General features: G+C 36.4%; 1 protein-coding gene across 2 annotated transcripts; it reads right to left on the bottom strand.

Annotated features, from left to right (window-relative positions):
* Positions 1 to 5,452: 5,452 nt before the first annotated feature.
* Positions 5,453 to 26,778, bottom strand: LOC121984421 (alpha-ketoglutarate-dependent dioxygenase alkB homolog 6-like). Of its 2 annotated transcripts, XM_042537345.1 has the most exons (8): positions 26,548 to 26,778; positions 26,371 to 26,431; positions 26,222 to 26,260; positions 6,641 to 6,682; positions 6,438 to 6,550; positions 6,115 to 6,346; positions 5,967 to 6,013; positions 5,453 to 5,817 (listed from the first exon to the last, which is right to left on the bottom strand). In XM_042537345.1, exons 1-8 carry the CDS (start codon positions 26,674 to 26,676, stop codon positions 5,659 to 5,661), a joined length of 822 nt encoding a protein of 273 aa, XP_042393279.1. In that variant the 5' UTR covers positions 26,677 to 26,778; the 3' UTR covers positions 5,453 to 5,658. The 2 variants fall into 2 exon arrangements, with proteins under 2 accessions (XP_042393279.1, XP_042393280.1); XM_042537346.1 differs by lacking the exon at positions 6,641 to 6,682 and having other exon boundaries at positions 26,548 to 26,766.
* Between the last annotated feature and the right edge of the window lie 558 nt (positions 26,779 to 27,336).

Raw genomic sequence — 27,336 nt, 5'->3', positions numbered from 1 at the left:
AGTAATCACAAGTCAATTCTTGATCATTTTATTCGTGCATATTTAAAATAGTTGATCCTGTCTGATGACTGAAGAGATGACGTGTTAATTTAAGTGGATAGTTGGTTGACGAATAGATTTTTCGATTTGTGATGAAGCTCCTCAACGATCCTACGCATAATCAGATAATCCAACAAAGCGTTAATGACCCAGGACCGGGGTGGAGATCTCTATCTTGGTCCTCTGACGTTCAAGTCAGTTCGATCTCAAGAAGGTGGATTCAGAACAGCAAGGAAAATACTTACAAGAAGATAAGGTTTAGATACAGATGTTTGCGTACCTTGCTAACAGAGATGCCCCCTTTTTATACCATCTCGCATAACCTCTGCGGTCATGAGGTGATCCCCAGTACATCAAAGTTTGTTATAAGATGAAAGAGCCCCCAGGGCGTAGCACAGACGGTGGGTGCATGGTATCTCTGGCGTAATGGCCAGGGGTCGATTCTCAGGAACTGACGACCTGGGGTTTACCCCGCCATGCGCCTATGGCCTGTGTACCTGCATGAACCTCCCTCCATATCCGTGGGGCCGGCACTAGGGGGGCCGCTAAGGTAGCGGATCTACCTTTTTTGTTATAAGATGAAAGAAAGTACAACCTGGGTGTTTCATATAGTCCAAAGAATCTTTTTCCTATCTACATATGTAACTCTTTTATCGTTTATGCTTCGTGCCCTTATTGAGACGGTTAAGAGAATATGCTGTTACAATTAATATGAGAAACATAATAACCTTCAAAGAAGGCCCCAAAAGAATATCCCTGACAAGTTCTGACAGGTTGTCATAATGTTGTCTGCTACTTATCTACTGAATATATTTCCACCGGTCCATAAGGTCAGTCATATTGTTTGTCATTATATCAATCTGCCCTGTTTATATTATATGTTCAGAGATTAATATAATGCTCACAATTTGCCAAAACTCTATTCAAGAAATCATATGATTTATAAGGCCAATGTGACAATGTGACATTGGGTAGCTTAAACTCGGTCGACCTGTGTTCGATCGAGCGGACGTGTAGAATTTCTTAAGGATAAGTGTCTTTAAGCCCACCCTGTCATTAATCGGCTGGTCGTGCACGAAGAACCTTATGTTCGATCGGTCTTTATTCGACTGATCTTATATTAAAAGATTTATAAGGCTAAGTGTCCTTAAACCTGTCCAGTTTTTACCCGGTCGGGTGTACATGGAGAGCTTTATGTTCGATCAGCCTTTGTCCGGTCGATCTTATACTAGGGCATTTATAAGGGCACTTGTCCTTAAGCCCGCTCGATCTTTACCCGGCCCAGCATACACGGAGAGACTTATATTCGATCGGCTTTTGTCCGGTCAATCTTATACTTAGAGATTTATAAGGTCACATGTCCTTAAGCCCGCCTGATTTTTACGCGGCCAGGCGTACACGAAGAGCCTTATATTCGATCGGCCTTTGTCTGACCGATCTTATACTAAAAGATTTATAAGGTCACGTGTCCTTAAGCCCGCTCAATCTTTACCCGACTGAGCATACATGAAGAACCTTATATTCAATCGACCTTTGTCCGACCGATCTTATACTAAGGATTTTATAAGGCCAAGTATCTTTAAGTCCGTCTGATCTTTACGCGGCCGGACGTACACGGAAAGTCTTATATTCGATCGGCCTCTGTTCGACCGATCTCATACTAAGGGATTTTCAAAAGGCCTAAGTGCTTAGAATTTGGTCAAGTTTTCCCCTGGTCAAGCTCCCTTACACTCAGTCGGCTACTCGACTGATCATGCACATTATTTTTTGACTTCTATAGTAAAATACTATAGCCTTTATATCCGACCGGCTTTATGGCCGGCCAGCTTATTCGAGCGTCCTACTTTATACCACTCGATCCTAGAATTTTAATGTAGGGTGATCGACAGCGTCATATGGGAAGTACTCCCTCATCTTGACTCTAACTTCCATCTTATCTTGACTTTGATTATCATATTATTTTTAAGATCCATTCGTTATAATCCGTATTAATAGTTAACTCCAATAGTCAATTATTTTGTATTTTGTAACTAGGATGAGTAGAGCGGTCGACTCCCACAAATAGAGCAGTCGATTGTTCATTTTTTGAAATCTCGGTGGTTGAACAGTTCATTGGTAGAATTAGCTACGTAATTAATCGTAGAATTCAAATTTCAAACATTTAATTATTTGTGCAAGATGATTAGTGTCTTCGGAGCTATGGTGTTGTAGTAGGATATTTAAGTTATCACTCAGAGATCTGAACCCCAACTATGACATATTTGTAGTAATTTTTTCTTTAAATAGGGGCGTAACTAAAGGATGTTGGATTTTTGGGCTAGCCACCATGTGCACTTTCCAATTTATTCTAGTGGCCCATGAAAAATTTTCAAAAAACTAAATCGATTATTCAGAGATAATCAATGAGTTAACTGAAATTATTATTTATTTATTTTTATTAAAAACACTCGATTAGTATATCGATTGTCAAATCTGTACTATTGTAATAAATGAATTTAGCAATCAATTGATGATTATGCTACAGTCGACTCCTGCATTAGTCGTGGCAAGTAAAAAAACTTGAGATGTTAACTAATTTAAGCAGTCAACTTAGTGAATCTTAGTAGTCAATTGATTGCTAACATTGAACAATCGATTCCATGAATCGACTTATAGGTTTTTTGTGTAGTTAAATATTGATCAATCGACTCATGGAGTCAACTAAAGGACATTCTGTGTTAGCCAAAAATAAATAGTCGATTCCACTAATCGACTGACAAGCATTTTATGTGGTTGAATTTGTATCAGTTGACTCATGGAGTGGATTGAGGAACATTCTATATTGGCTAAAAATTAATCATTTGACTCTAACAATCAACTGAGTTTTATAAATTTTTAATTTTTTTGGTGCCCGAACGTTTTGAGAACTTTTGGGAATGTCCAACCATGATCTTCTGGTGCACATTGATTACACACACGTCTTCCTGTGATTAGTTAACTCAATGATCAATTTCTTGCATGACTTCTTAATCCAAAATAATATATCATAACAAGAATAATGAATCAAGAGCCATATACCTAGCATCTTACACCTATTTGTAACAAGGTTATATCCTAAAATTCTTATGAGATACGTGAAGGAAAAATCGACCTACTTCTATGCGAGCATGCAAGTTCTATCTTGTTGGTCAATTTAAACAATACATGTCAAGTTTCCTCCTTAAGTAGTTGAATCCACTTTCTTAGAGTGGCTTAGTGAAAACATTAACTAGATTAAACTTGAACCAACATGGTTGAGTTTAATATCACCTCTAGTTACATGATCTCTAATGAAGTAATGCTTTACTTCAATGCGTTTGTTTATGGAATGATGCATTGAGTTTTTAATCAAGTTTTATTGAACTTATATTCTAGCACAAGACTAAACCTTCTTAAATCAAGACCATAGTCTAATAGGATGTGCATTATCCATAACAACACACTCTCCCATGGTAGCGTATTCAACATTAGTGGAGGAGAGTGTTACATAATGTTATTTTTTATTATATCAACTCACTAGAGAAGAACTCAGAAATTGATATCACCATTAGTGCTCTTATGATCTAATTTACAATTAAATTGGGTGTAGTCTATAAGGTCTAAGGTCTCAGTCCTAAGATACAGTAATTTGACATTTAATGTGTCTTTGAGATGACTTCTATTTTTTTTGACACCTATAATATGTGATTCCTTCACAAATGATTAGTACCTCACACACATTTGTACAACGAAGAATATATCCGTCGACTAATAGTAAGGCAAAGCAAGCTTCCTATGATATTCCTATATAGTTTAGGATAAGTCTTCTTTCTTTCAGGATTACTGTCTAATTTAGTATTTATAGACATAGGAGTGGTTAACTCCTTTGCATTTTCAATCTCAAACTTCTTAATTATTTTCTTAATGTATTTGGTTTGATGTACGTATATTTTTCCCTAGTTTGTCTAATCTAAAGTCCAAGGAAGAAGGTAAGTTCTTCCACAAGATTGATCTCAAACATGCTCCATGTGGGTAGTGAATTCTTTTAGGAAGTCTTATTTGTCATTCCAAAGATGATATTATCTATGTATACTTGAACCACAAATATGTTAATCACGCTAGTTTTCAGAAATAATGTGAGATCTATTTGACCTCTTCTAAATCCTTTTGATATTAAAAAGGTGAATAGTCTTTTGTACTAGACCCTTGGGGCCTATTTCAACCAAATAATATATTTTTCCATCTGTACATGTGATTATGATAGTCTTTAACATTTGATGGTTGTGCTACATAGACTTTCTCTTTGATAAAGTCATTTAAAAATGTTGATTTCATATCCATTTGATAAAGTTTAAAGTCTTTGTGAGAAACATAAGTTAGAAGTAGACATGTGGATTCTAGACGAAATATAAGAACGTAGGTCTCATAGTAATCCAATCCCTCTACTTGAGTAAAACCCCTAGCTATCAACCTAACCTTATTTCTTACAATTACTCTATTATCATTAAATTTGTTTCCAAAAACTCATTTTATATCAACAATTGAATTCTCTTCAAGTTAAAAAACTAGAACCCAAACCTCATTTCTCTCAAATTGATTTAGCTCATCCTACATTACTAGAATCCAATCTGGATCTTACAATGCATCCTCTATTGTTTTGGGTTTTAATTGAGAGATTAGAGCCAATTGACTCTTTTCTCCACTCAATTGTGATCTTGTTCTTACTCCATGGGTCATGTGTCCTAAGATGTGATCTATAGGATGATTGGCGTTTGTCCTAATTTATCTTGGTCTTGAGTAATGTTTGACATATCCTCAAGTGATGACCTTCAATTCTAACGCTTGTAATCTTCAGAGTCATTTTTGACTCTCTCGAACCTTGCCCTCATTTAGAGTTAATTTATTAAATTCAATTTCAATTTCGTTATTTGGTGATGTTATTTTAGAAGGTTCATTTTCGTCAAATACTACACCGCCTGATTCATCAACTTTGTGTTCTCTTGTTGTAAACTTAATATGTTTCCTAATGATGGTATAGTAGTTAGCGCATGAAATGCTGAACTTAAAGCCTGGAGTTTGTTTGAATATCTTATCAAAATTTTCTCAATCTATTTTGGAAGAAAATATTTCTAAGTCATCCTTAGTGTTTAAAATGAACACCATTCAACTAATGTCTGATTATAGATAATTTTCAATCTGAGGACGGGAGACTAGTGTGGCTGATTACATGAAAGAGATCTAGAGTGGGCGTGGACTATGGAGAAAGAAATGGAGGAGGTTCAGTGATCAACAACCTCTGGCTGTCAGAGGATGAGGAAGAGTAGGAGACATGTAGGGAAAAGAAGGGACAAACTGGAGAAGAGAGCAGTACCGTAAAGGAGAGAATGGCATGCAGAGAATAGGTTGCAACTAACAATGAAGAAAAATGCAAGTGAAAAATGGAATAGATGGAGCAGTACCAAAATCCCAAAACTCTACTTTCTCCTTTCTATCCCTTTGAAACTAAACAAAGCACTTCAAGTTATAGAACAGCCCTTAACAAAATAATAACCTTATCAACATGCATTCAATATGGCTACACCAAAAAACATGATTGATCAACTCTGTTTGCAAGAGATGTTGCTAAAACTTGAACAGGTTCTTGTGAACTTTTAGTACCAAGCGGCAAGTTAACGACACTCTCTTTGAAGTTCTGCGAAACATGATACTTTGGCTCATGTTAACGTCACCATGCAGCAACTCTGTCTCCTTTAGTTCCATGACTTGTGCAGTGTTAACAACCTGAAACCAAAAGGGAAGTCAACCAGTAAGCTTCAACTAATACTTTGGGTAAGCGTCAGCCACTTTAAAGAATGTAAATGAACAATAATTAACAAGAACATAATCCTAGTAATTATGGTACGAAACAATCAGGATGACACAATTCTCGCCTTGTCCAAATTGAGTGATACAGAGTCTTGTATTCCATGAAGATAATCTGAACAATCAAATGAAAACCAAGAAAAAAAAATAATTATCAATCAGCAGAAAGAACTTGCAGTAAACAGAACACAATCTCAAGAAACAAATAAGTTTCACCTGTATAGGCATGATCTTTGAATATTAATAAACTTCGAGGCATCAAAAGAATAGAGAAACTGTCATGCTCATCTGAATTGATTGATGGACTATCCTGTTGACCAATAGCTGTTTCACTAACACTCAAATCTTTGTCCTTTGATCTTGGATGGGGTGTGAACTCAATTGTAATAGGTGACTCGAGTGATAAAATTGCAACCACAGGAAAGTAGGCAGGACCATCTTGGTGTGGCTGAGACAATGATTAGTTGTTCTCCTTACAAGCTTTACGAATAAAGAAAAACAATGCAATAGTAAGAGATTTTTTTGGCATAGAAACCAACCATAATTCCTTGATCTGGTAGATATTCATTAATGAGCACATGGTTAATTGCAGATGGAAACAAGCCTGTCTTTTGGCATATTCTCTGAGTTGTCTTTGTGAGCCAAGATGGCACTGCAAAATCAACCGGCAAATGACAAAATGCACGGAAAACAAACAAATGAAAGAATTCCCAAATAACACAATCCCAACAGTGCTCTATACCTAGATGTAAGCAATGGACCCGAGCCACACAGCCAGGTATACCTAGATGTAGAAATGGGCCCTATGAATTTATCAAAATATCCACAAAAACTAAAAAAACACTATAAAATTACCCTATAAATATTCTCCCACTCCACAATTAATTTTTTTCTAAACATCTCTTACAATTATACCAATTATACATCATCCCAGGAACAGAATTCTAATATTCATTTCTCTCTCTCTCTCTCTCTCTGCTTGTTTAGTATGTAAAAGAGATGAGGAGGTAAAAGAATAAGGATGCCTTCTATCGCACATATACAGCTAACAAAGTAATTAAAAGTTCACTTACATGAAATACACCTGGTTTGAGAAGAGCAAAGTTGCACAAAATGCCCATGTGAATAGAGACTACTAAGCTGCTATCATAATTAAAAGAAATCTTGATTGAAATCATGAGTACATACATTCAGAGTGGCTGAAAGGACGCTTCGATTAGAGCTTTCACGTAGGCAGTAACCATAGTATATGACCGGCATAGCACTATCAAATAATTTCAGGGTCCAACATCTGATTAAATGCTCCTGGTTTTAAAGAGGTTTGCAAGCTCCACCTTCCTTGCGAAGAGTTGATTGTTTCTCTTTGTCCAAATGGTCCATATCAAGATTTTAAATCTTGAGTGACCGAAGTCTCAGTGTCTAACCAAAATGGTACTAGTATAGATTTACTTTCAAATATAAGTGTATACTAATTAAAAAAGAATATTTGACTGTCAAGTTGTAACAGATGCTAGATGTTAATTATTCATTTCTTGTTTCAACACTACCTTATGAAATGTTTTGTGCCTATTGAATTTTCGGTAGGGTATATCAATAAGGTATAAATTTGAAACATATATTTTTATTATTGGATATAATATCATCTAAAAAAGTTCAAATCTTAATCACTTTGTTTGCAAAGATCACGATTCAACTTCTTTCTCAGATTAATCTACTACTTTTATTACTTTTATTTCAAGTACAAGAATTGCATCTAGAATGGAGATGTAGATTTCTATTTATCAAATGTGCAGGTACAAAAATCTTCACAAGTGAGTTAGAGAAATCAATAAGTCAAGATGACTAGGTACTGGTAGATAGAGAAATCCAATAGACATTAGCAAAAAAGGATGTCCAATAGGAATTGGTACATAGGAAAGTCCAAGTAGGATACTTGGCTGGTTAAGTTCAATAAAAATTAAGGGGAGAAGTCCTGGTAGGTCAGTTAAGATTAACCATATACCTGCCCAGTAAACAAGAAGTCTTGAAGGCAAGACTCCTAGTAGATGAAAAAATATTAAGGGGTAATACTGGCATAAGAGGTGAGAAACTACGAGAAAACATGCAACCTTGAATTTTTGGATAATTTTTTATCTTGGCATATAGTTGTTGGTGCCTGAAGCACCAGATGATCGAACTTAAGTTTTAATAATAACGAAGGGTTCAAAGTTAAGGATCATTGTAGTTCTAATAAGTCTAACTGAGTGTGCAGGAAAGTTCCAAGTGAGCTTAAGTAAGGTAAAAATAATAATGAATACTAGGCAAGTGAAAAACCCTAGTTACGGCTAGGCAAGAAAGTCCTGGTCCAAAGGACTGAGCGGAAGTCTTAGCAAGTCGAGGACATCGAGCAGAAAATCCTACTAGTCGAGGGCAGTAGGTGAAAGTCCTGGAGGTCACAGAAACCAAGCGGAAGACTGAACGGGTAGGGAATCGAACGTCCAACAAAAAGTCTTGAAATCTTGGATGTTGAGCAAAAATCCAAACGGTCTGAACGATCAGTTTGGCATCAGATAAACTCTCCTGAGAGTAGTAGGTGAGGGCGCATTCCCTGTTAAGGGAACAGAAGGCATCGGTTCGACCTACGGTTTCACGGAAAATCCAAAAGTCAGAACCAGACAGTCCCTAAACTGTCAAATTATCTTTATTTTGACTGTGCTAACTCTTTGATGCAGAAAATATTATGTGTTAGACTAACATTGGTTGTAGGAGCAAAATTGAAAAAGTTGGCTTCGGTTAAGTTGGCCGAAGCCTTTTGCGTTTAAGGCGCAAAGGCACCTCCTATGTGATGGAGGTACCTCGGTGCAGAAGGCACCTCAGTTCGAGGAGGCACCTCCGCGGAGATCAGATTCGAGGATAGACACTGCTTCAACGTCTATCGTGTGGAGGACTCAAGGCGCCTTAGTCAGATAAGAACCTTGGGATTTTCGATGTTGATCCAAATTGAGCTAAAGGCGCCTCCAATTGCTTGGAGGCACCTTAATTCGCCTATATATAATCACAGTGTCGTATAGTACTTCAGACATGAAAGATAAGAAAAAACAACAACACTTCCATATGACTTTCATACTTGCGGGCTTCTCCAGAAACTACTCTACAATGTCGAAACGCTTCTCCGACAACTACACTCAAATTTCTTCATTAAGTTATAGGTATATTGTTTTATTTTCATACAAGTTAAATTCTATATTCGGTGTAATTCTTCAAGCTTATAGTGAATTGCCCAACAAAAGCAATTGACGATTGCGGGACTTGAAGTATGAGTTGACTCTGAACCAAGTAAAACCAACCTGTGTCAAGTTTTATTTTATTTTGCTGCATTTATTGCTCTGCGTTATTCTCTCCGAGTGCTTGCGAAAAACGTGAAAAAGCCACAAGAGTAATTCACCCCTATGCTTTTCGATCCTACAATTGGTATTAGAGCGGGGTCGCTTTGAATCGGTGCAACCACCGTTCGACCAAGTTTTTTCTGTGGTATATTTGAGATTTTCTGAGTTGATCAAAATCGGTGCTATCACCCCTCTCGATCAAAAAAATTTTTTAATCGAGTTTTACATTTCTCAAAGTTGGTGTAACACCACTCGAGTTTATTACTTTTTATACAGTACCACTAATTCAAGTCCAACTCTTGGAACAAGTTTTTTTCGTTTCTTTGTGTGCGAGATTTTGAATGACCAATCAAGAAGGCTACAGTACCACACTCCCGCCCCTCTTCTTCGGTAAGGATTTCAACTACTGAAGCGCCAGATGGAGTACCACCTCAAGACGCAGGTGGAGATATGAATCATCATTCAAACCAGATTCACATTCCCCAATGAAGACGGAGTATTCATCCCCTGCGACAAGTGGGAGGCACCGAGAAGGAAAAAGATCGAGTCCGATGCCAAGGCAACTCAAACTCTCCAATGCGACCTGACCAAAGAGTTAAACCGAGTTAGTCCGTTCACAAGTGCAAAGGGCCTATGGGAAAACAAATTGAATTGAATGAAAGACGGGATGGTAAGTAAACGCTACTTAATTTTAAATAAATTATATAATATTTAAAGACAGGATGGTGACCGGCGAGCCAATTACACGCTTGGATCTAAAATTTGCTCAACGATCTTCACGCGATCAGACAAAAGATGGAGAACCGCGACATTATAAGGTACGCATTAAATGCTTTTTCGAGGAATACTTTATATGCATCGATAGTAGATGCGTACAAAGTTTCCAACAATCTATCATTAATTAGACTAGATGAATTATTTTTTTAGTTTGAATTACACAAACAGACTAATGCACTTTCGGTCGAAAAAGATATTGCTTTAGTTGTAGGTACAAGCAAGATGAAGGAATCAAAGAACAAGTACCGAACCAAACCCGAGCTTGAAGGTGAATCAAATTTAGAAGACGACGATGAAATCACTGCCGAGCTTGTGAACCTGGTTTGAAAATTGTACAAAAAGTAGAAGGGGTTCATCAAATGAGAGATAAAGAAGGTGATTCAAACAAAGAAAAGTCATTGAGTTCAAATTCGAGCAGAAGGTCAAGTCAAAAGTCACCTATTACAGATGCAACAAGGACACATCAAGTCAAACTGTCCGAATCTGAAGAAAGCTCACAAGCAACGGAAACGCTACAAGCTACGTGGGACAAGTCTTCATCAGAAGACTCCGACGAAGAACACAAGCAAGCAAGCTTCCTCACGCTTCTGACCTGAGAACGAGTTGTCGAAACCGTGTCCGAGAACGAATCGGAAGCCGAGTCCGAGCGAAGCCATGGATTTAAATGAATCATCCAGGTGGATAAAACTGGACTTTATACTTGTCATATGACAACTACACCCGCTATCGAGGTACCATGTATTTCGATCTTCTTGCGTACTTATGCAAGAGTAGAATGATTGTCCTGAGGATTCATCATCTTCAGTCAAGTTGGCTTATTATTTTGCTTCTTCAAGCAATTGATGTAAAGATAGTTAGAGTCTTCACAATCGTTGCATTGTCGAAACCAACAATCTTTGCTTTCATGATTGCTCTTTTTGTACGTGGCATCATCATAAATTTTTGTTGCTAGACTGATTTTTCTTCCACTCCTTGCCTTTTGATTCGCCTCTTGAATTAGAATTCCAATGTTGATACTTTGGTCGTCTGATCTTTATTCTTTCTGCCTGTCAAATTCATTTTGGATTAAAAAGTCTACTCTAATGGTTCCTCTAATATATCTAGTCTATTCTCATGAGCTTCAAGAGAACTCATTAGTTCATACATAGTGAGTGTAGACAAGTCTTTAGATTCCTACAGTAACAACATGTTGAAATTTTTGCAGGAAAATCCTTAAAATTTTGTCAACTATTTTTTTTCTACAATAGTGTCACCACAACTTATAATCAAGTTAACTATCTAAATAACTTTTGAAAAAAGATCAGATACCCTTTCAGGTTCTTGCATGGAAAAATTATCAAAATTAGTCCATAGAGTCCGTAATTTGATGATAGTGATTTTCTCTAAATCTTGAAATTTTTTGTTCATAACTACTCAACATCCTTAGACGTTTTATGCCGAAAATGCGAGGAAAAATTGACTTTCTAAATCCTCACCGGATGTATCATAGTGCATTTGCATCCTTTTTGATATTTTCTTTATATTGTCGTTGTTGGGCATTTGTCCATGCTGGAGGATCCGTTGACGGTTCTTCGTACCTTTGTTCAATTACTTCCTAGAGATTCTATGAGATGAAAAAAGTTTCCATCTAACTACTCCAATAATCATAGTGATCTCCATCAAAAATTGGAACTTGACTTGGAGAGTATTGGAAGAGGGTATTTGCCATCAAGAAAGGAAAGGAAAGTATGTAGATGCTTTGGATACCAGTGATAGATATTGAAATAGAGAACAATATAAAAATACAGAAAATCAAAATATGATGGATTATTTGATATCGAACATCTTTGTGTCATAGCCACTACAATCTTATATAGACATCATGGCTAGTTCTAGAATTACATTAGTTATTGCTTAATTAATTTGATCATCATCTACTAGATTCATGAAATCTCACAATGCAAACATCTGTTTTATTTCTATACATGCATGCGCATTAATTCTATGCATGCATGTGCATTAATTCTCAAAATTAACTTTTAATGATTCCTAAGTTGTAATTGATGCTACTAAATAGATTCAGTCACCTAAAGGTTTAGTTCAATCAACAAAATAGTCAAGTCAATTGAAAACTTTAAGTCCACCATCACTAGCTCTTTGTTTCAACTTAGTCGGTCCCCGGGGCCATGGTGTCGCGGTAGGACATCTAGGTTGTCACCCAGGCACCCGCGGTTCGAACCCCAGCTATGGCGTATTTACAAAAAAATTTCCTCCAAATGGAGGGCGTAACCATAGGATGTTGGGCTTCTGGGTTGGCTGTCGCGTGCGCTTCCCGATTTACCCTGGTGACCGGTGGGAAAATTCCGTGGGGCCGGGCCGGTCACCCCAGAGATAGTCAATGAGACTAACTGAGATTATTATTTTTTTGATTTCAACTTAGTCGACTAAAAGGAAACATTTTATCGAGTCAACCAAGACAATCAATTGACTAAAATACTAATTATCTTGCTATCTATCTATTTTGAGTCGATTAGGCAATCAACTAAAAAAATATTATTTGAATTCAAAAAATAAAATAGCATTTGAGTAGATTTGATCTAGTTGAGTAAGAAAAAATAATCCACTCGAGTTGATTGAAAGGCTTAGAGGTGACTTGGTTGTCTTTAAATCGACTAGAATCGTTATCACCTAGATGATAAACCATAATTCAAGTGATAGGCATCGAAATGAATTTGAATTGACTGAACATTTGTTGTGTTGAACTGTAAGCTATGACAATTTAATAATAAGTGTTATTGGAGAAATAGCCTTATAGAATTTTTTGAGAATTTTTAGAAATTTTTCTGGATTTAATTAGAGCCCGTATGACAAGTATAAGAGGATGAATTTATTAGGCTTAAAGAAAGTCTATTTGGAATATCCAATTAAGTGAGAGTTGATTGAGAAGTTAACTTAGAGTTTAATTAATTTAAACCTAAGTAGATAATCCCCAATTATATTTTCTCTCCTCCCCCATTCGACACCCCCCAAATCCCGTGCCCTACATCTCGCCAACACCTCCTCCTCTCCTCCGCGAGCCTTCACCCGATCCATTGTTGTCGGCCGACCACCGCTGGCCATTAGGAGGGTCACCCGATCCTTCTCTCCTCCCCAATCGATCCACTTTCGCGTCACTCCGATTATGTAGAGCCCTCTTCACCCGATCCAACCGTTAGCCATGTGAGAGCCACAGTCGTGTACTCGAGGCGCTGTCCCTTTGGGTCGGTGCCCTAGCTTCAATCGCCGATTGCATGCCACACTCGTTGTTTGCCACTATGAGCCATCGTTGGAGAAGAAATTTGCCATTGAATTTGTGACCTTGTTGTGAGTGATCCACAAATCGGGCCACTGGTTTTCGGTCGTGAATTCCTCTGATTGTGAGTCACCAACGACCATCATCGAATTTTGGACTTTGATTCGAGATGAGCGTCTCAACGTGAGATTGTTTGGCACGATCGATAGATAAAATCATATTCTTCCTGCCTTGTTCCTTTAGTACTTTAACCTTAGTGCATAATCTATGTTTAGATAGTTGTTATATTTACCTTGACTCTATTCGTTCTTATTTCTATGCTTGATCTTGTATGTTGATCCAGTCTCATTGTTATCCATGCTATTTATAACCATTAATGCTTGTACTATTATGCTAGCGATACTATACCGTAGCATAGTTGTAGAACATTGAACTAAGTTACCATATCATACTGTAGTGTAGGATATCGAGGATCCTACGTGAACTTATCTGTTATTCAGTCTCATGCCTAACCACTAGTGAGGTTGACCCTTCTACATATTGTTACATTGTTATATCCCGTCAACCATTATCTCCTATTCATGGTTGAGAGAGTTGTCAACAATCGTTATTATATCCTATTGACTATTGTCTTCCACTCTTGGTTAAGAGAGAGTCATTAGCGATCATGATATATATATACGATTGCCCATGAGACCATTCGTAGTAGCGAGTTTGCGTACTGTCCATAACTAGACAACTACATATATACCTTGTCTGCCTACGAGATCATTCGTTATAGCGAGTTCACCCGTAGATAGTAACTGTTTACTTACCTTGTCTGCCCACGAAACCATTCGTAGTAGCAAGTTCACCTGTAGACAGTGACTATTTGTTTACCCTGACTACCTACGGGACCATCTAAGGTAGAACGTTCTCCTGCAGTCATTGCTTGTTATATATTTGCTATATGTCAGTCATGTATTTATTCGTACAAGTTGGGAGGTACCGTATGTACTCTCGATTTATTGGTCACACCTAGTTGAGCAGGTTAGTGGAGGATTATTATTGTCGGTTATGCTTTAGTTAGCAGACGATTATAGTGGCACACTTACTTTGGTAGTAAGTATTTTCATGAGACTATATACCTTTGAATCTCTAGATATATTATGTTCATACACTATCTATCTATCTATTACCCGCTGAGTAAACCGCACTTACCACCCCTTGTACTGGTTTTTCTTTTGCCAGGGAGCAGGTAGAGGATTTATGGAGTCATTTGGAGATCTTGTCCGCCAATCCCATGTCACATCGAGCGACTTCTTTCGTTATTACTTCCACTCGCATTATTAGTTTTGGACTTGTACGTGTAATATATCAATGTATCTTTTGTATGGATTTTAACCTTGTGGCTTCTTGTAATTATTTTGATGTTATTGTGTCAAGTCGGGAAGCTCGCGACCAATTATTTTGGGTTTATATGTTTACTTTATACTTTCTGCTGTGTTTTTAATCTAGCCATGTGGATTGCTATCTATCTTGTGTAATTGTGGTTGTTTCCAGCCGTGTGGGCTGATATTATTATTTTTGTTTAGCCATGTGGCTATGTACCCAGGTTTCAATTGTCACTATTACAGGGGAGGTATTGTCCGATTTTCGTCAAACAACCTCACCCTCGGGGTGTAACATGAACGAAGGCCGTAGCTAGAAGAAAGGGCCTCCATAATCAACATTTCAGTTGACTAGCCATAGCTTGAGTTAATCGAAATTAAACAAAGAAGTTTATCCAAGCCATTTAGAAGACTATAGAAGAGCAAGGGGAGCTCATTCTAGAACAAGAAAACCATCATTCTATTACTCTCAAATTGTCTTTAATTTAGTTTATAGTTTGTTATTTTGTTTAAGCTAGAGGTCTTTACCATTAACATTTATTTTTTTTACACAAGTTTTCCCTTTACCTTACTATACGATCTTACTATAAAAGATTTTGTACAACATTTCCCCACCTCCAAGAAGAAGAAAGTATAGTGGTTTTTCGAGGGATGACTCACCTTACAAGTGCATAGGCTATGGAGTACAAATTTGGAGGTTCTAAATTACATTAAAAAAATTGAGTTAGCCATGCTTACTTTATTATTTCCATTTTACATTCATTTTACATTTCATTGTGCAACTAATCCTTTTAATTAAGCTTTGCTTGAGTTTTTATTTTGTCCTATGTTAAATTTTGACTATTCACCCCCTCCTCTCTAAGCACTGCACATGATTCTACACATTGGACAAGCCAACTTTCTCTCCATGCCAAATCTTATGATAAAAGAATCTCTAAAGCTAAATCAACACTATCTTTTACTCCTAATAGTTTGGTTTCTTTTATTTTTTTTCAAATGAAAATACTCGATAAGGAGTCACAAAATATATAATAAAGTTTGAACCACAATTTGAATATTTTGTTAAGATATATTTACAACCTCAATCTAAGAAAACATCCAGAAACACAAGTTTTAAGGATTTTTAAACAAAAATCGCATACATGCTTTTGAAAACTTTAGATATGAGAGTACATTTGATGTTTAGGGTAACAGTCATAATTCTTTCTTATATTTGTTACTTTGAACATGGAATGGAATAGATGATAACTTTTACTGTAAAACAATTATTACTTTAAATGATTAACATAACCTCATAATATAGTTATAAAATTTGTAAATACTTATAGTGTAGCATATGCATACAACAACTGATGTTTTTTTTTTCTATTTCATTTGATAATACATCAAACAGTGACGTTGCCATAACGAGTTTAAAATATATATTTAGTCCTATGTTGTTCATTGTGCTTGTCACATCTTAAATTTATGTGTAAGAAATGCTAGTTGTTCATTTATTCTTCTCATTCTAGCAGCAAGATATTAAAATGTTTTATAGTGACGTGAATAAGAAGGGGAGCCTTGGCGCAACGGTATAGTTGTTGTCATGTGACCAAAAGGTTACGGGTTCGAATCCTGGAAACAACCTCTTGCAAAAAGCAGGGTAAGGCTGAGTACAATGGATCCTTCCCCGGGACCCCGCATGACGGGAGCTTCGTGCACCGGACTGCCCTTTTATAGTAATGTGAATAAAAGATATAACAAAATCCCTTCTAATATAATCCCATAGATAGAACTTATTTAATCTTCAAAATATACTTAGAATATTATTACTTTTTGTGATTGATAAATATATTTAACATCTTATTGATGAATTTGATTAGCCTTATGCTAAAAAAGCATATAACTTTTTAGATCTTTTTTATTCTATTACAATTACTTTTCTACCATTTATTCTTCTACTTCTCATTTGCTACTTAATAATTAAATAATAATAATGATTTATTTAATGAATACAAAATTGATGTTGAATTATTTGAGATTATTACAGAAAAGAAATTAAAAATTAGAAAAATATTAAAGTAATTGTATTTGTTATATATATATATATATATATATATATTGCATAATTGTAGTTTTAGATCATAAAGTCAAATTTTCAATATTTTTATGGTATTATTAATGAATATTATGAGAATATGAGACTACCGAGTGTCATTAGAAAAATTAGATATAAAAAATTAATTAAATGAAATGTACATTTGATGTCGCAGTAGTAAACAAGCAGGTCAAAGACATGCGCCACCATCAACTTCTCAAGAGCGTCATAGCCTCTCTCAACAAAGAGAAGGATCACAGAATCTCCTCACGCATAGCTGGTTGACTTGTACTCATCTAAATCAATACAATGAGGGATGCATGTGAGGTTATGCATCAGTACTTAGATATTTTAGATTAGGGAAAAATAAAGGTAGCAATATATCCCGTCCTATCAACTATGGCACATGATTAGCGAAGAATTTCCATATGTGTAGTAGTGGGAGTCTTTTTTCAATGCAAGTAATTAAGTGTCGAACAAGGAACAAGGAGCAGTTAATTGAACAAGAAAGGCTTAGAGATGTGAATCTATGTGAAGCATTGGCTAGATAGAGAACATCATCTACAAGACAAGTGAGCACACTTAAGGCCGAACTCAACAATGAAGTTTTAACAACATTGCAATTACATGTTAGATGTGTTGGGCGTTACAGGAGACGAACGGGGTCGTCTCTTTCGTTGCTGCAAACGTCTCGTTGCTGCAAACGCCAAGGAGACGAAGGGGTGTCCTTTCCCCTTCGTCTTCCTCGACCCTCCAATAAAAGGAGCGTCCAAGCAATAAGAAAGGGACAGCGGATGAAGCGGAGGTGATCAGAGAGCGCAACGAAGTTGTGAGGTGATCAGCGAGCGTTAGAGAACGTCCAGAGGCTGGGATTTGGTTCGTGAAAAAGTTCGAGGAGGTTCCGAGTGGTGATCTTCTCGGCGACAGCAGCAGCGACGTCTTCGACGATATCTTTAGCGAGTTCATCGGGAGATCCATGCAAGTCATTTACAGTTCACATTTTGGTTGTATTTCATGCTATCCGAATCGACAATGCTATCAGAGCTATGTTTATGGTTCTGAAAGCATGAAATAAAACTGTGAAATGGCGACATTGCGATTTCGCAATAATCATCAATGAGATCGATTCGCGATTTCCTCCCGGACATATGACGGCAGAGGAGTGCCGGCGATCACGTTAAAATATCGATGGAAGTTGGCTGCGGGACGCCTCATGTTTATCGCGAGAATGCTCGCGTTTTTCTTTTCTCGTCGAGAAGATGAACAGTACCTACTGTTCGTCTATCAAGTGAATCGATTAATGAATCAACTCGATTCAATTGAATCAATTGAAATGAATTTCAATCGATTCAAAATTGTAGCGTACAGTGCTTCCGTTTTTTTTTTACGAAGCACAGTATTGAATCGATTCATGAATCGATTGAAAAAAAAACGCGATGCACAGTGTTTTTGACGAAGCACATTGAAGAAGAAAAAAAAAAAAAAAGGGTGCATGCATGTTTTTAATTTTTTTTTCCTTCCTTCTCCATGTACATGAACAGTGGCCTAAAATTTAATTAAATATATTTATTAATTAATTAAATACATAAGGAAATGTATTATTAATTAATAAATAAATATTTAATTAATTTATGGTTCAATTTACTGAAAATTGAACCAGATCAACATGTCCAATCAAACCCAGGTCTGGTTTAAATTATTAGTTGATTTAAACAGACCAATTTGATTCAATAATACCTAGATCTGGTTCAAATTATTTGTTGATTTAACCAGTTCGGATTATTATTGAATTAATTGGGGTGATCTTGATTACAAAAGTTGGGTTGATCAAATATGACCAAATTAGTTCTGTTGTGTCAGATTTGATCAAAAAGAGATTAGATTTGTTCTAATGGGTCAGACTTAATCCAATGAGAAATTGGACGAATAAAACGGACCTTAGTTTGATCAATAAGTCTGATATTGACTCAAATGGACTAAAACAATAACAGAAGATAGGTAAGAAATCGTTGTCCAATTAGATTAGTTCTAATGAGGACAATAGACTAAGCTTAAGATCCAGATTCCTGATTGACCAGTCCAATGGGTCAGTCTACTTAAACTCCTGAAAATCGAGAAGATTTGTTTTTCTTGATTTATAATGATGGTTGTATATCTGTATAAATTGAATCAAACTGGTTTTGTACTGGTTAATCAGTTTTGTACTGACTTATTTAAATTCAATTTTTCAGATAGCTCGGACAATTACCACATTGACTCGTCGCGAAGTGCGACGAAACCAGCTCCGGGAGGAGATTTAGGAGATAGAGTATAAGTCTGTTTATGGAGTCGACGGACATGTTAGAAGACTTGATAGACTGTTCTGGAAACTTGAACAAGAAGAGTTTCTAGTCTTGGACAGTTATAGGATCTGGGCATTTATGCAATCATTGCCAGAGTATCCTAGGGTAATAGCAGACTATGTATGGGGACGTCATGAAGGACGGGTCACATATTCAGAATTGTACGAGGAACTACTTCACTATATGGGTGAAGAAGAGCCTAAAGAGTCTGAAGAGGACTAGGAAATATTCGAGGAAGATCCAGAAATGGATCTGATAAAGAATCCTGAAGTTGCCCCGTCTGAGATTATCCCAAATGAGTCCAGGTTAACAAGGATAATGTTGGTCGCTACACTAGTATTTGTCCTACTGGGAGCAGTATTGACCTATCTAGTTTATTAGTGTTCTGTTTACTTTCGTTATGTACGAGCAGTGTTAGCTCATTTAGTGTTTGAGTCATGTAATAATTTTTGTCGTTATGCACGAACAGAATTATATAATGAAAAGTTATGTTATATGTTAACAAACTTAGAAATGATTAGTTCATTTCATGATATGATTAATTCATATGAAAAATGATTAGTTCATTTTAATAATGATTCGTTCATTATATGAGATGTGTGTAATATGATTGATCGATGTTGATTAGATTAGAACATACAAATGATGAGTGGAAACAATGTTATCACTTGATTTTATAAACTAACTCTAATTTACACTGAGTCAATAAATAATTGCACATATATGAATTACACTGAAATAATAAATAATGTGTTTATTTATGTAGATCATGGCAACTAAAAATATCATAGCTGAACTCAATAAGGGTGAGAAATTATATGGGGATAGCTACAAAATCTGGCACCTCAAGATACAATACGTTCTTGAGGAACAAGAAGTTCTAGAGGTTGTAAATCGATTCATTGAGGAACCGGTTGATGGTTCTACAGCACAGCACGGACGTGATATTGATGCCTATAAGGCATAGAAAAGGAAGGACTCCATTGCTAAGGGTATATTGATTAGTTCAATGGTGGATGACCTAGTATTTGAGTATGAGCCATTACCATCTGCTCATGCTATCTGGGCAACCCTTAGAGAGAAGTACAGTGGAGTAAGTTTGAGTAAACTCCGTCAGCTAACTATCAAGTTTGATAATTGTAAAAAGCACTCGAATGTTACCATGGCCCAACATCTCAGGAAGATGGGTAAAATGATTCGAGAGCTTAAGACTGCTGGTCATGCGTTGACTGATGAACAATAGGTTCAAGCAGTTATCCGTTCCCTTCCTGATTTTTGGGAAACGATAAAACAGAATCTGACCCACAGTGAGAGTATCAAGACTTTCATCGATGTCTCACGCCATGTTGAACTTGAGGCGGAGAGGATTGAATCCGTAAGGATTTCTGATCAAGTTTTTGTAGCTGAAGGTTCTATTCCAAGAATAAGAAAAGATGGTTTAAGAAAGGAAAGGGAAAAGGAAAGGAGGCTAGTGTTGTTGTTGTTAAAAACCAAATCAAGAAGAAAGGAAAGAGATATGGACAAAGACCTATGAGCAAGTTGACCTGCTTCAACTGTGGCAAAAAGGGTCATTTTGCTCGGGATTGTACTGAGCCTAAAAAGGTAGGTCCATTGTTATCTTCTTTCCACGAGCAATATGTTGCAAGTACAGTGTTTTTAGCTGATTCGTATCCTTTGTGGATTGTAGATTCAGGAGCAACGAACCACGTAGCACGTGATCGAGCTACATATGTGGAGTACCATCGGGTACCAACCGGCAACAAATGGATATATGTAGGAAATAATGCAAGAATTGAAGTCAAAAGCACTGACACTTGTAAGCTCAACCTACGTAGTGGGCGTACCTTGTTTCTACATGATGTCCTATATTCTCCTGAGATTCGACGGAATCTGATTTCTATCATTTGTCTTCTTGATTTAGGTTACAATATAAATTTTTATAGTCATTGTGTGGAACTTCGAATTAACTCTGTGTTAATTGGGTATGGTTATGTAACAAATGGTTTTATGGTTCTTGATGTAGAACCGAATAATAATGATGGTTGTTTTCCAAACATTGCTCTTACTAGTAATGCTGATGTTAATGATGAAATTTGACATGATAGGCTAGGACATATAGGACAAGAACGAATGAATAGATTAGCTAAGGAGAGTCTTTTAGGCACTCATGCTAAGATTAACTTGTCTATATGTGAGCATTGTCTTGCTGGAAAGACGACTAGGAAACCATTTGGTAAGGCTATTAGGGCCGAATCACCATTGCAATTAATTTATTCGGATATTTGTGGTTCAATGAATATGAAGGCTAGAAATGGGAGTTCTTATTTCATTATATTTATTGATGACTTCACACGTTTTGATCATGTGTATTTGATTTCTCACAAATCTGAAGCATTGGATTGCTTTATTCGTTACTTGAACGAAGTTGAGAATCAATTGGAACGTGAGGTTAAAACCTTGCGCACTGACCGTAGAGGTGAATATTTGTCTGATCAGTTCAAGACAATGTGTAATGAGAAAGGGATTATTAGACAGCTAACTATCCTTAGAACTCCACAGCAAAATAGGGTTGCTGAAAGAAAAAATAGGACTCTTCTTGAAATGGTTAGCTCTATGATAGCGCGGGCTAATTTGTCAATCTCCTATTGGGGAGATACATTATTAGTTGCGGCCTATATACTTAACAAAGTGCCTTCAAAGTCAGTTCCATCTACCCCATGACAGGTAGAAAATCTTACCGGTCCCCGCTGAACCAATGATAAGACTCACGAACATGGAAAATTATGACCCAGAGGTAAGAAGTGTATCTTTATAAGGTACTCTGAGACTTCTAAGGGTTATGTTTTTATTGGTGAGCGACAAGATGGAACCATATCTGAAATAGAGTCAAGAGATGCTACTTTTCTTGAAACTGAGTTCCCAACACAAGGTGAAGTTGATAAGACAATTTCTCTATATGAGATAGAGGAGGAGGATAGTATTCTTTTATCAACAAATCAGGAGATGCCTGAATCTAGTCAACCTAATGGGAGTAATTTGGCATTGAATGAGTCAGTTTCTCAACAGTCTAACCTTCGAAGAAGTAGTCGTCAGATTACTCCTCGGAGAATGTTTGATATTGAGAATGAGGCATTGATGATTCTCCCGGTTGATGATGAGGAACCTCGAACAGTTGAGAAAGCTTTGAGAAGCTCAGTTAGAAAAGAATGGAAAATTGCAATGGATGAAAAAATGGAGTCAGTGAGAAAGAATCAAGTTTGGGATTTAGTCAATGTTCCTCCAGGCCGAAGGACTATTAGGAATAAGTGGATTCTCAAAGTAAAGAGAAAAGCAGATGGATCGATTAATCGATACAAAGCTCGATTAGTTGCAAAAAGATATACCAAAATGGAGGGTATTGACTTTAAAGAGACATTCTCCCCAGTTGTGAAGTTTGTGTCAATACGTGTTATCCTAGCTATAATAGCACAATATGACATGAAATTACATCAGATGGATGTAAAAACGACTTTCCTTAATGGTAATCTTGACGAAGAAATCTATATGGTACAACCAGAAGGTTATGTTGCTGAAGGCCAAGAGAAAAGAATATGTAGACTTAGGAAGTCTATATATGGGCTAAAGCAAGCGTCAAGACAATGGAACATAAGATTTAATGAAGTAATATTGTCTTATGGTTTCGAAATGGTCAATGAGGATCATTGTGTTTACCTAAGAAAGGAGAAAGGAAAGTTTGTCATTTTATCATTATATGTTGATGATATGTTAATAGCTGGAAGCGACATAAAGTGTGTGATAGAAGTCAAAAGTTGGCTTTCATCACAATTTGACATAATAGATATGGGAGAAGCAGAGTACATCTTAGGAGTGAAGATCGTTAGAGACCGATCAAAAAAGCTTTTGGGTTTGTCTTAAGAAGCTTATATCACTAAGATGCTGCAACACTTCAATATGTCATATTGTAACATTGAACAGACGCCTATAGCGAAAGGTACTGTTTTGAGCAAAAGTATGTATCCCAAGACTCTTGAGGAAATAGCCGAAATGAAGAAAAAACCATATGCTAGTGCTATTAGTAGTTTGATGAACACTATGTTGTGTACTCGTCCTGATATAAGCTATGCTGTTGGCTTAGTTAGTCGTTTCCAATCAAACCCAGGATCGAGACACTAGAAAGCGGTGAAGAGGATATTCAGATATCTCAAAGGAACAGCGGATTATTGCCTCTGCTTCCAAGGATCAGATATGAGCCTAAGTGGCTACACAGATGCAGATGGTGTCATATCATGGAACAGCAAGAAGTAGGCTTGTGTAGCCTTGTCGACAATGGAAGCTGAGTATGTGGCTTGTGCAGCGGCTGTGCAAGAGGTTGTCTGGCTAAGAAAGTTCCTGAAGCATCTGAAGATTGCTGATGACAGTGGGAGTCCTGTTACAATGTACTGTGACAGTCAAGCTGCAATAGGTTTCTCCAAGGATCCCAAATATCACAGCAAAGGCAAGCATATAAAAATTAAGTATAATTTTGTAAGGGATATTGTTGACAAGAAAAAGGTGATTCTTGAGTATATCCCTACACGAAATATGTTTGCTAATCCTTTTACTAAGTCATTGACTAAAGAGTCATTTCATGGGCATATGAAGTCTTTGGGACTTCGAAGAATGTAACTAATTGTAAAGATATTTTGATAAATGAAAAATGTCATGATTTATTTAGTGTATATGTCTTTGTTACATTCGAATAAAAGTCTCAATAAGCATGTTGGCAGATTGAGATTGGTCCACTCATATGGACAATCATCTCTATTTGTTAAGTACAAATAGAGGTAAGACCGTTGTTTATAGGACAGCTTATGTAGCTGTGAATAGAGACATACCCATAAGTTAAGGTCGCCATGATAATTATGTCAAGATGAGATCATTTGTGTAATGATTGGAGTAAATGCACCCACCATTTACTGAATCTGCTTAAAGGCCAGATTAGAATTCATATGTTGAATTCAGGATTAGACATTAGATATGTCTAGATCGAAATCTGTACAATATTAAATTTGGGAAAAACATGCGCTCTTTTTAGTAAAGAGAATAACATCATAGCATGTGATTCATACCACATGTGTTATGGTGACAAGAAGGGTAGTAGGAGAATGGATCTCTGCTTCTCTACTATATGAGACCCTTGAGATTATAAGTTAATCTCAATCTTACCCTAAGTGACTATTTAGCTGTCTACTTGAAGATTTGATCAGTGTCTGCTACTTTAGCATGTTTCCTATTGGCTATGAATGATTCGGTCTATGGAGCCTAACTAGGAGAGCGACTGATTAGAATGAATAGATTCTAGCTAAAAAGGAAGATTAAGATTGATTTACATTTATTCACTGGTACCAGTTACATTTTTAGTTCAGTACATAAAATGTAATTGTGAATAATTTGTTTGATTGGAGATGTTGAACATGTTCTTGACATATAGTCAATATGAGGGATTAGAGATGTTCATAATGATGTAAATAATTTAATCTGGGTAAAGACAAGTCATTTATGTCTCTGATTCGTTCTATGGGCATTTATGTCTCTGATTCGTTCTATGGAGCAACTAAGTAAGGTGTGACAATCTTCTTAGCAGTTGAATGCTCAATGGGATTGCTGTCGCACGAACCATTTTCCCTAATGTATGGAATGGATGTTCTTATTTGGTCTTTGTGACTAATTAATTTTGCTTAGGTCTTCGTGACTTGATCCTCATAAAGTCTACGTGACCTATTTGGTCTTTGTGACTAATTTTGCTCTGGTCTTCGTGATATGATCACCTTGTAGTCTATGTGACTGGCATAGTCTATGTGACCATATAACCTTATGGATTGACTTGGACGAGTGGGAGATGTTGGGCATTACAGGAGACGAAGGGGGGTCGTCTCTTTCGTTGCTACAAACGTCTCGTTGCTTCAAACGTCAAGGAGACGAAGGGGCATCCTTTTCCCTTCGTCTTCCTCGACCTTCCTATAAAAGGAGCGTCCAAGCAATGAGAAAGTGACAGCGGATGAAGCGGAGGTGATCAGAGAGCGCAGCGAAGTTGTGAGGTGATCAACGAGCGTTAGAGAACGTCCAGACGCTGGGATTTGGTTCGTGAAAAAGTTTGAGGAGATTCCGAGTGGTGATCTTCTCGGCGACAGCAACAGCGACGTCTTCGACGATATCTTCAGCGAATTCATCGGAAGATCCATGTAAGTCATTTACAGTTTACGTTTTGGTTGTATTTCATGCTATCCGAATCGACAAGATGTAACTGGACTAAGCAGAGATTTGGATACTACACGTGTAAATGAGGTAAATATGCTAAATAGAATTAGACGTAGGCAACCAAACAATTTACATTACTTTAATTCAAAAGTTAAAAAAATAAAAAAATTACTTTCTTTTTATTTTTATTTTTATATTTTTATTTTACAATTATTTTAAAATTTTAGTGGAGGCCTCAATGTGACCAGGTCATTCCCCACCCAAGCACTACCCTTTGACATGACAATCTACACCTATGTTAAAATGATAAACATAAGAATGTGTTCAATTTAGAAAATATATCCTTGTTTTAGAAGTGAGAGGCAATAGTCCAAAGAAAGATATTAATCAATGACCAATTGAATAGTATGAGCATGAAAATTATGAGATAGTCTTGTTTCTCGTGGCCTTGCATCAAAGTGTTTCCCATTTTATTCCAACAACTAGATGACGATAGGCATCCACACTACAACTGACTTTGACACAATTGTATACTAACCAAGCACATCTTTGTGACACAAAATAAAGGTAAGATTAGTAGAGTACTTGTGGATAGTGACAAAATTGCATTATATGTTAATGAACATGTGGGTTACTTCATCTTATATTTCTAAGCTAAATAACTAAGAAAGTCATCAAGCACAGTCTCCTCTTACTGGGAGAATTTAACGAACACCTTATGTACCAATAGCCATATTACTCCAAACGAGTTTAGAGAAATAAACCACTCAAAAATTAATTGATCCAGAACAAGGGAAGAAATTAAAATAACCACAAATTTCCAATGCAAGGGATTATAAACAAAACCATGGATGCAGGAGGGAAACAAAATTCGCGCAACATACTTGGTTGTGGCAGCAATCCTTTCTCGTGGACAACGCCACCTACCACCGTCAAAAAACAAACAACAGAATATGACAGCATCATAGCAAAATACACTGAATTTGTATACAGACGAAGCAAAGGAGAGTCTAACACACGAGCAATGACTCACCCCAGTTCTGCAGTCTCCGGTTCTTCAACGATTTCCATCTGGAGGCTGGTGCCTCGTAGATCTGCAGGAACATAAATTTCTCAGAAAGGAAAAGGAAATGCATACCAGTATGAATCTGAGGAAGAGACACAAAAGATCGTTCTGAAAGAGAAGTGGCGAGTTTGATTATAGTAATACGTCGTGGAGAAGCTGCGATTGCTCGGATTGGTAGATGAAATCAGGGATGTAGATGATCGTGGGAAGCGAGCCGACGATGTGAACGCCAATGTCAAGCCCCTTCTCATATTTCCCATCTTCCTCTTCCATTCCGGTTCCAGTCACCAGAGAACGTTGAACGACTGAGTTTAATCTTATTGAGCAAAGAAAATCTAGGGCGGCCTGTTTTTTTTCTAATTATTTATTTTTTTTAAATTGATACCGTGCCTGCTGATTAATCTCGGAAATGGAAACCTCAACTCATAAAAATTTCTGAACTAATTAAAAAAATGATCCATCTGGTTTGATAAAAAAAAAAAAACTTTCATCGACAATCAGTATTAAAATAAAATATTAAAATAAATTAAAATTTTTATTTATTATTTTTAGATCAATCTTTTATTAAAAAAATTATTATTAATTATCGAGGATGAACTCTATCTGTAAATATTTAAAAAATTAAAATGATGGGTTGTCGCTGCACCATTGTCCGGATAAAGGCGTCCAATTTTTCAATCATGTATTAGTGATACAGCTTTTAAAAATAATCACAATAAAATATTAATACTAAAATATCTCTTCGAGGAACATTTTAAATGTTTAATATATTAAAATTATAATTATAATGAACCGTGATATATAAATATACAAATTCATTCATATATGTAATTTATTTAATTGTATATTATAATTTCTGTTGGAGATAATAAAAATTATAGAATTTTAAATTATTAAATATAAAAGATTTAATCTTATCTAATTTGTCGGGAT

Source organism: Zingiber officinale, chromosome 5B (genome assembly GCF_018446385.1).
Source record: "Zingiber officinale cultivar Zhangliang chromosome 5B, Zo_v1.1, whole genome shotgun sequence".
NCBI lineage: Eukaryota > Viridiplantae > Streptophyta > Magnoliopsida > Zingiberales > Zingiberaceae > Zingiber > Zingiber officinale.
This window is presented reverse-complemented; position numbering and strand designations above follow the sequence as displayed.